This window comes from Cucumis melo, chromosome 1, assembly GCF_025177605.1.
Source record: "Cucumis melo cultivar AY chromosome 1, USDA_Cmelo_AY_1.0, whole genome shotgun sequence".
Taxonomy (NCBI): domain Eukaryota; kingdom Viridiplantae; phylum Streptophyta; class Magnoliopsida; order Cucurbitales; family Cucurbitaceae; genus Cucumis; species Cucumis melo.
Window position 1 is genome coordinate 16,972,476 of NC_066857.1, and position 10,260 is coordinate 16,982,735.

The window sequence follows — 10,260 nt, forward strand, 5'->3', positions numbered from 1 at the left end:
TTGAAATTTCAACATATAAACTATCACTCATATTGCTCAATATATTAACCGAGTGAAACAAAGTCCATAAAATTATGGTTTTTAAAAATATTTGTGTCCTTCTATTTTCTTTTCTGCTGCAAATGGTCTTTCTTCTTTCATTATTTTTTTTTCTGTTGCGAATCGTCTTTTTTCTTTTCTTTTTCTTTTTATTTTACGTTAGATTTGGGTAACTAAATTTGATTTCTTTCTATCATCTTTCTTCTTTTTCTTTGTTTTAGCTGCGTGTATTGTTTTTCTTCTTTTCCTCCTCTTTTTTATGTCGTAACCAAATCTGAAAGATAATGTATAAAAAAAAATCTTGAAAAAATCATTCCACAAAATTAAAAAAAAAAATCGTTTAGCCAAATTTAAACGATCGTGTACCAAGAATCTTGAAAAAAAATAAACAATCATGTAAACAAAAATCTAAACGATTGTGTACCTTGAAACAAATCTTTTGGTCAAATCTAAACGATCGTGTACCAAATTTTCAAAAAAAAAAATCATTAAACGATCATGTAACCAAATTTAAACTATCCGTAATCCAATTAAACGATCGTATTATCCAAATCTAAACGATCGTATACCAGCCAAATCTAAACGATTGTATACCAACGGGACATTTTTGGTATTTTTCGTTGTGGGTCTGTATACTTTTTTTTGTTTTTAGAATCGTTAATATTTTGTCATTTTGTTATATTTTTAAATAGATAAGTTGATTTTATTTATTTAAGAAACATTATTCATTAATCAACTCCATCTTCTTATTAAAAAAAACATTAATACAAAATAGTACTGTTGCTGACAATTTTTGGTGTGAAGTTATTTTTAGTATACATTAATTTTGTTCTAAATTTTTCCTCCTATTTATTTTCACGTTTACATTAAATTTACAAATATAAATAATTTTAGTCATTAATGGCAGTCTAAAAAATATACGTAGGGACATACAAATTCAAAATAATAAGTTTCTTATATATATGATATCAAATTCAAATTGAATCACCCTCCCTACTATATTATTTATTTCATAAATTCACATAAATTTTTAGGCAGAAATAATGATATTCAAAATATATTTTTTTAATTCCTTTCTACCTCTCAACTCATCCTTTAATTTCTCACTCTAAATCTTCTCCTCTATTCCATTTTTTTTCCTATCAACTACAACACTCTCTGTTTCCTGTATTTTATCTTAATTTGATGACAACGAAGAATATGGTATCGTTGTTTTTCTTTCATCGAAAAATTGCATGGCAATTGGTTACAAACAAAAACAAGATTTTTCTCCAACGTCAAACGAAACAAGTGTGGAGGGTAAAGAGTGAGAAAGTGAACGAGAATATAAATAAAAATGAAAGTAAGAATAAGAAAAATAAGCTAAAACTAGAATAACAACAACGAGAAAATAAGGATTATAATAATTCTAGTGTTATGATAATAAATATTTGGAGGAAAGATTATTATTGATAGTGTTATGGTAATATGTGTTTGGGGGAGAAGTTATGATAGTATGGTTATAATAATATGTGTTTGGGGGAAGAATTATGATTGTAGTAATTTAAAAAAGGATAATAGAATTTGGATTGAATTATTTGAATAGAATAATGTAGGATCGTAAGAAAGTAAAAGAGATGAGAAACTAATTTATAAAAACAAAATCATTTAGTACCACTATTTATTAGAAAAAGAAAAAGAAAGAAAAATAAGGATATATTGATACTTCATGAGATAAAAGAAGGATAAATGAAGTCCATAATTACCCAACTTGCAACAATGTGATGTTTGAATATCCTTTTTTATGCCTTTTCTTCTTCTTTAGCAATTAAAAACCCACTTTTAACTTCAATAATCATCCAAAAGGGGCTTCAATTTTTAATTTATATATATGTATATATAGTGAGATATATAGACATAAAATATGAATAGTGAAAAAGAAGAAAAGAATAATTGAAAAGAAACAAAGGGGTAACATGGGGAGGGGGGGGGGGGGGGGGGTTGAAGATATTGAATTAATGATAGTTTGAAAAGGAAAAGAGAGAAGAAATGAGAGAACCTATACTTTTGTCTTTTCAACACAAAAATAAAATCCATTTAGCCTCAAATTTCGCCTTACAAAGTTTGAAGTTTTGTTGGCCCCACTCTAATTTAATAACTCACTCTCTCTCCCAAACCCCACTTCTTCAATTTATTAAATCACCCAATATCTTTTCTTTTCTTTTCTATATCAATATATTTTTTCTAAACTGTATTCTCACTCATTTTACTTTCTTATACCACATGGTGAGTACTAATTATCATTCACGGGCCTTCTAACTAAACTTACATGCATCTCAACTAATTTTATAAAATAATCTATCTAACCCTACGATATGTATTGAGAGTCCAAGGAAAAGTGTAGAATATTCAATTTTAAACCAACAAGAAAACTTAACTTAACTAATATCTAAGTGCTCTAATAACTAACTATAAGGTATGTGATTCGAATACTCATCTCTTCGGTTGTTGTACTAAAAAGACACACTTTATTAAATTCATCACCATTGTTGTTGATCGTAATTGAAGTTAATTCATGATAATATCCAACTAAGCTTGATTTAAATTGAATTTTAAATTATGGGTTCTAATAAATTTTATGGGATTGTTTATTTGGAGACACGTTAAAAGTCTAGGAATTAAAAGAGAGAGGGAGGAAGGGAGAATAGTAATTTGGTACGAGGCATTCACAATTGTTTGTTATAATTTAGTACATCATCGGACAATGAGTGCGTACTATTTTAGGTTATACTCATATTTTCACGTTTTATTAAATTGTGTCCATGTCAAAATTTCTTTTTACTTTTTTTATAACTTTTTGGTGTGTGATTAGAGTGAGATGCACAACCATTGATATACATTTTGAGATGTAATGATAAAAGCTCACAAAAGTAGAAAAAGATGTTTCCTTACCTTTCAATTTAGAATGTTCATTAATACATGGGCCAAAATTAAATTACATCACAAAAGACTTTGAATGAGAATTTTACAAAACATTTATGGAATATATTTATGAATTTTGTATGAAAATATATTTTCCAATACCCTCCTTCAACTTGGAACATATCAAAGGATCGGGTAATTTCGTTTTAAATTTTAAAATCTACGATCTATCATTATTAAGAAACAATCACCTTAATTAATTTTGTTCGTGACCAAAGTTAAATAATTACATTGTTAATAGAAACTAAGATTAAAAAAAAAAAAAAAAAAAGAATGATTTTGGTTCATATCAATTTAGCCTCTCACTACAATCTCAACTTTAGCTTTTATGGTGATAAATTTCATAAAAATAAAGTGTTAATGACATAAACATAAGCTTATTTTGAATAAATGAAATTATATAAAAATGATAAATTAATTATATAGAAATACAATCCAGTTCATATTCATATCAAATCTAATATCAATTTTGTTTTTTTAAAAAAGTCAATAGTTCTATATCTCCCACGAATTCAATATTACACATGATCATGAATCAACACATCTTCATTCACATCTTCATTAAGATGTATAAAAAATCACGACACATTACTACTTTAACATCAAAATAATAATTTATTTACTATTATATAGAGTTATTTGTCTTCGAATATAACAAAAGTTCATCGTCTATTTAGCAATTGACATTAATAAAAATATGATAGACGATAAAATGTTAGTATATTTAAAAAACTATAATTTTATCGTCTAAAAATGAAGCACCATTTTATATAATTAGAACTTAAAAATCATATTTACATCAACCAACACATTTTTAAACTTAGTTATCTAACATATAACATTAACAATAGAAATAAAAGAGAAAAAAAAAATATCAAGAGAAGTAATTAAAGAAGAAGCAGAGCCACAGAGAAGAGAGAAAAGAAAAAACAGAGGGGTCCCCATTTGTCATTTGGAGGTCCAACAATGGCGACTTCACCCCATTGCCGTGGCTCCCACCTTCTTCTTCTTCTTCTTCTTCTTCTTCTTCTTCTTCTTCTCTCTCTCTCTCTCTCTCTCAGTACAATTTCCGTGCTCTCTCCATAAATACCCAACTCTATAATCCCAATCCCTTTCCAAATCGGACCCGAAAAACTTCACCCAAAAATGGCCATTCCCAAACCCACCTCCCTCAAGCAAATCGTCAAGCGCTGCTCCAGTCTAGGCCGAAAACAAGATCCCACGTCCACTCCCCCGGCCTACGACGGCGTTCCCAAGGGACATTTCGCCGTCTATGTCGGCCAAAATCGGAGCCGATATGTCGTCCCCATCTCGCTCTTGACTCACCCCGATTTCCAATGCCTTCTGCGCCTTGCGGAGGAGGAATTCGGGTTTCGCCACCATATGGGTCTTACTATTCCTTGCGAAGAGGTGGTTTTCCGGTCCCTCACCGCCGCCCTCAAATGAATCCACCGCCGCCCAAATTGCACACTTTCCTCTTCATTTTTTCTTTTTAATTTTAATTTTAATTGTAATTTTAGTATTATTATTATTATTTTTTTACCCTTTTTTATTTGGGTTGGATTTTTTTTTACCCTTTTCGGAGGGGTTTTTTTTTCTTTTTTTCTTTTTTAAATTTTTTGGGTGGTATGATAACTTCTTTTGACTTGATGAACCAAACTCCATACTCCAAAGGAAAAGAGTAAAATGGGGTTTGTGTATTATTGTTGTATAAATATTTACTAGTGGCATGGCATGGCATCATGGGAGTTTTTCCTCATAGTGGTGGAAATATTGGTTCCCTATGAGAGATGTATTCTAAATTTACAAATCCAAATCTCTACTAATTTATTTCTCTCTCTTTTAATTCCCTTTTTCTTCTCTTATATACTCCCTCCACATTATTTTATTATTGAACTCAATATGAAAGTATGCTTTTTTTTTTCTTTTTCCAACAATACTAACCTAAATCTCATACCCTAGGTTGAAGATATGATGTCATAATCGATTGAATTATGTTGAAGTCATGTCATGTTATATATCAAAGAAATTATTATGATATAGAAACTCTACGTTCAAATCTTAATATGATTTCTAAATTTAAGAAATTAAAGATGGAAATTTGGATATGTATATACTATATTTTTATAGAGACAAACACTGCTTTAGGAATAAAGAAAAGATTAAGGTGGAAAAGTAATAAAGGAAGGACTAGAATCATTGCTTTTTAAAAGTTTAGATAAAAAGAAAATACATTTTAAAAGTTTCTTAATTAAAATAAAAGTTTAATAGCCCAAACAATATTTTGAAAGATTAAGAATCTAAGGAGAATGTACTGAAAAAAAAATCAAAAGAGAAAACAAACTTGTAAACTCTCACAGCTTGAATAAAGTTTACATGTCCTAAAATATATTATTAATTTAACATAGTTTAAAATACTTTAATATTAATCTATGATTAATTAAACTTTATTGACACTATTTGACAACAAAAGAAAAATTGCAATAAATGAAGTTGAAAATTGTGAACCAAATTATTCATATTGGAGTTAGAACTATGAAAACAAAAAAAAGGCTATTTTGAGGGACAAAACTGTTATTATTATTTATCTTAGGTACAATAGTGATTAATAAAAAGACAAAAGAAATGGAACTCTTTTTCATTTCTTTTTTCTTTTATCTTTTATCATTTGGAAGAGTCGGTGGAAGGGATTGATGTATTGTTGTGCAATTCCCACCAATTAAGCCCATGATTGTTACTATTTTCCAAACTTATATATATATATATATATATATATATATATATATATATATATATAAATATATGTGTGTTTTTCTAAATATTATATTTTTGTTTTGTCTCTACATCCTAGTCTTTTAATAGCATTCAAAAAAGAAAAGAAAAATGTTAAAAATGAGATATATCTCCCAATTTCGAGTATGATTTAGTGATAATGACACCAAATCAAGCATCATTGTTGTAAAAGTCAATAGTCGTTAATTCCGCAATCTTGTAACATAAGTTGATAGGATGGTAATAAAAAATTTAGAACAAGGGGGTTGTTTATAACATAATCTTCGAACCACATACCTGATTTTTTTCTAGTTTGTGATGTTGTGGTGAAAAGCTAACTTCTTGTTCTTTCGAGCCACTTGTAACATAAGGATTATTGTTTATAATAGTAACATTAATATTATTAGCATCTCAAACATCTATATCTTTTTCATATTCTATCTTTTCCATGTAGTTAAACTATTTATTATCAAGATCGAAAAAGAAAACCTCCTTAATGATAATATATAGAATTAAAGTCGAAAGAAATGGTTTTTATTTGATTTTAGTTGTTAAGGAGACATTAAATGAGAATTGATGGACATGTGGGTGGTGGAACCAATTAGTTTATAAATGGGGGGACTGAGTTTGATAGAACAAATCTCTGCCATTTTCTTTAGAGAATCAAAGGACCATTTGGGACAACAAAAGCCTTCCCCCCCTTAGGGTTTTTGCTTTTCTTCTTAATGGTCCTTAGCTACCATATTATATTATTTACTCATCCAACCACACCTCTCCCTCTCTCTATTTTTCTTTGAGTAATTTAATTTCCCTCTCTTTCTATCCACAAATTTCTTACGGGTCTTTCGTGCTATTTTATTTGATAACGACTTTGTTTTCGATACGCTGAGTGATTCATGTACGTATATCATATCATCCTTTATGTATCAATTAAGTTTTCATACTTCTTTAAAATATGTCAACCCGCGTATATATATTTCTTGAAATGTCTTGAATTTGTTATTATCCGACGTTATGAACAACGAACCAAGGGTTTTGGAGAAGTGCAATATCTAAACTAACCCTAATGGCACATGCACCATTTGTGTATTCTAAAAACATCGTCTCTAATAATATTAATGTGTCTCATGGACGTAGCTAGCACATTGATAGTAAACTATGTGTATCTGTGTTGATTTCTATTACATTTTTTGTATTATTTACTTGTGATTTTTGTAAAAATATAATTTTGTACCAAAGTTTCATTTAAAATTTTTGTCTAACGTATAGATATTTGCATGCATACGTGCATACATAGGTTCGATATTGACATGAGAGCAAATTGATATTTTTATTATATCGTTAATGCATGTTGTTATTGTAACGCCCAGCTTTTCTTTTCGTTTTTCTTTTATTTTATTTATTTTTTTCTTTTGTCTTGCTGGAATTAATAGGGGGAAACCCTTATTAAACTAAGGTTGGAATTTATTCTATTTTTTTTTTATTTATTAAAGGAGGATTTAATCAATTAATTAGTAGCAACTAATTTATAAGCTTGGAAAGGGTCAAGGGTGTTTCATTGAAGAGAGAGAGAAGAGAGATACTTTTGGAAATAAATAATAAAATAATAGAAAGGAAATTAGTTTCTCTCTTATTTAAAGAGCCTTGGAACCCGTGCTAATTTAATTCAAAAAAAAAGAGAGAAGAAAAGAGAAGGAGAGGAAACCCTAACTCCCAACCACGCCGCCGCCGCCGCCTGTCGTCCGCCTCAGGCCGCCGCGCCAGTCTCCCAGCCGTCGAGGGTCGGTTCACGCCAAGCCGCCGCACGCCGAGCAAACCGAAGCCACGCAGCCGTAAGCCGACGCCCTCGCCGAATCGAAGCCCCGAGCCGCGACGTCTCAGTCGGGAGCCGAAGCCGTCTCCCTCAGCCAGCCGTAGTACCGCGCCGCTTCTGAAAGCCGAAGCCGGAACTCGCCGCGCCGCTTCGATCGGAGGAGGATAGCTCAGCCACGCCGCACCGCTGAGATCCGACGCAGCGCAGCCGGATCGTTCGTCAGCCAGCCGCCGCGCCGACGGGAATCCAGCAGCTAAGCCTCGCGCGCCGCCAGCCGTCGAACCCGAACCCGGAGCCGCTCCGCATCCGCGCGCCCTAACCCGAAGCCGATTCCGCGTGCGAGCCGCGTCCGCGTGCGAGCCGCGTTCGCGTGTGAAGCCGCGCCGCGCGCTTCTGCGTAGCCGAGCCGCGTCTCCCCCTGTTGCAAGCCGAGCCGCACGCGTGAACCCCTGTGTCAAAGCCGAGCCGCGCCTGCGCCAAGCCGAGCCGGTCCCTGTCCTCTTCCAGCCGAGCCGCCAAGACCAATTTGGCTCCATCCACCTACATTTTGGTAACTTAATTAATTATTGTGGCATTTTCCCAGTAAGACTCCCTGGTCCGGACGTAAATTAAATTATTTTAGGACTAAGTTAAGTTATTTTTCCTAAGGGCGTCTTGGACCGAGTGACCGGTGCGGCGAGAGACTCTCTTCAGTAGGGACTCATCCACTGCAACCTTTTCTGGGGTAAGTTATTTCAACGTAGTCTTAACCGTTAATCGTTGGTGACCTAATTACGGACTTTGGCGTTATTAAATATTTAGGATCCCGTTGCTTGGAAAGCACACGTGTCTTGCGGTTAGGACTCGTCGGGTGAATCTCCAGGTAAGAGATTCCACTACTGGCTTCATGTTTAGAAGTGTGAGACTATGTATGCTCCAATTTCTCTCATGTTATGAATTAAACAGTACAATGCCTGAAATAAATGTTAGCATGATATAACTGATGATGTGATTAGACTTTAGCCCGTCATGTTTGGCGAGAGCTGTTGTGGCCATGCGGCGAATGTCGAGATGGAGAGTGTAGAGACGATTTATGTGATATGTTTCATACTGATGCCATGTGTATGTATACTGCAAGTAGGGTACCTGTTAGCTTAGTCTGTTAGAGTCGTACCTGCATGGGTGTCCTACGGGATCACCACCTATTGAGGACTGTGTGGTCCGACGGGACACCAGTCTAGCATGAGATAGATATGACTCGAGTGACTCGACGGGGTCCTCGCATCCCGACTGTCCTAGGTGTCCCCCGGGGCACCGAAGACCAGAGCTACGTTCCTACGGGAGCGCATGTTGCACGTGTTCGGGAACGTGCCAGAGATTGGGTACCAGTTTCAGGACTCTGACAGGAAGCTAACAGGCACCTAGTGGGACCAGTAGTGGGTCCCTTACTGAGTATTTTTTTTTACTCACTCTCTTCATTTTATGTTTTCAGGTAGAGGACGAGGCAAGGGCAAGCTGGCGAGCGACCCGAAGTGACCGTGGAGGGCCATAGGGACTACTGCTTCCGCTTATCCTTATTTTAGATTTTCGTAATTGAGTTTGAAACCTTTTCATTACTTGCCATCTTTTATGTAGATAGGGCCCGAGTAGGACATCAGAACGCATTTACACTTTTTGCATGGCTATCTTGTTTAACTTTTTCACAAATGGAATTTCTTAAACCGTATGCTTTTTAATAAATTTTATGACTTAAACCACTGGTTCTATATTGAGTAATGACTTCGATTCAGTATAAGGAGTTGGGTCGTTACAGTTGGTATCAGAGCACAGTGTTTTAGGTTCTGTAGACTGACCTACGATGTAAGTCATTTTGTTTTGGTTTTACTTCACCCTATGGCTATACGGTCCTTCAGCACTCGCCAGGTATGCCTAAAGCCTTGCTAATGTTAAGATTACGATTTTGCCTGAATAGTCTAGATCTAGAGATAGGGCGTTAAGTTCTTGTGGTGAAAAGTTTGTTGGTGAATTTTAGGGAGAATGCCGCCACGTAGAGGTGCACGCCGAGGAGGTGGTAGGGGAGGCAGAGGTGCCGGTCGTGGCCAGCCGGAGGCGCCACCTGCTGCACCGGCAGTCGACCCAAATGCACCGGTCACCCAGGCGGATCTCGCCGCGATGGAGCGGCGCTATCAGGACATGCTGCAAGCTGCTTTGGCGCCTTTCCTAGCCGCCCAGCAGAACCAGGCCGCCCAGCAGAACCAGGCCGCCCAGCAGAACCAGGCCGCCCCTGCTCAGGCCCAAGCCGTTGTTCCTCCAGCCCCTGAGGAAGCTCCACCAGTACCAGTTCAACTGTCGGCCGAGGCGAAACACTTACGGGACTTTAGGAAGTATAATCCTAAGACCTTTGACGGATCTATGGACAACCCCACAAAGGCCCAAATGTGGTTGACGTCCATAGAGACTATTTTCCGGTACATGAAGTGCCCAGAAGACCAGAAGGTGCAGTGTGCAGTCTTCTTCTTGGAGGACCGAGGCACCGCCTGGTGGGAGACCGCTGAGAGAATGCTGGGGGGCGATGTCAGTAAGATAACTTGGGAGCAGTTCAAGGAGAACTTCTATGCTAAGTTCTTCTCTGCCAATGTGAAGCACGCCAAGCTGCAAGAGTTCCTAAACTTGGAGCAAGGCGACATGACGGTGGA

At 35.5% G+C, this 10,260-nt stretch overlaps 2 protein-coding genes across 2 annotated transcripts; both read left to right on the forward strand.

Moving 5' to 3' along the window:
- Positions 1–3,914: 3,914 nt before the first annotated feature.
- On the forward strand, positions 3,915–4,846 carry LOC103490328 (protein SMALL AUXIN UP-REGULATED RNA 9). Its single transcript, XM_008449797.3, has one exon. The coding sequence runs from the start codon at positions 4,147–4,149 to the stop codon at positions 4,444–4,446; it is 300 nt and encodes a 99-aa protein (XP_008448019.1). The 5' UTR covers positions 3,915–4,146; the 3' UTR covers positions 4,447–4,846.
- Positions 4,687–9,929, forward strand: LOC127148459 (uncharacterized). The gene is made up of 5 exons (XM_051082135.1): positions 4,687–4,691; positions 8,014–8,135; positions 8,234–8,309; positions 8,387–8,447; positions 9,597–9,929. Exons 1-5 carry the CDS (start codon positions 4,687–4,689, stop codon positions 9,786–9,788), a joined length of 456 nt encoding a protein of 151 aa, XP_050938092.1. The 3' UTR covers positions 9,789–9,929.
- The last annotated feature ends 331 nt before the right edge of the window (positions 9,930–10,260 follow it).

Excerpts from the sequence above, each read along its gene's own strand:
- LOC103490328 (XM_008449797.3), top strand. The coding sequence starts at position 4,147 with ATGGCCATTCCCAAACCCACCTCCCTCAAGCAAATCGTCAAGCGCTGC.
- LOC127148459 (XM_051082135.1), top strand. Across the intron at positions 8,136-8,233 it reads CTCCATCCACCTACATTTTG|GGCGTCTTGGACCGAGTGAC; the intron begins GTAACTTAATTA and ends ATTTTTCCTAAG. Across the intron at positions 8,448-9,596 it reads CTCGTCGGGTGAATCTCCAG|GGAGAATGCCGCCACGTAGA; the intron begins GTAAGAGATTCC and ends GGTGAATTTTAG.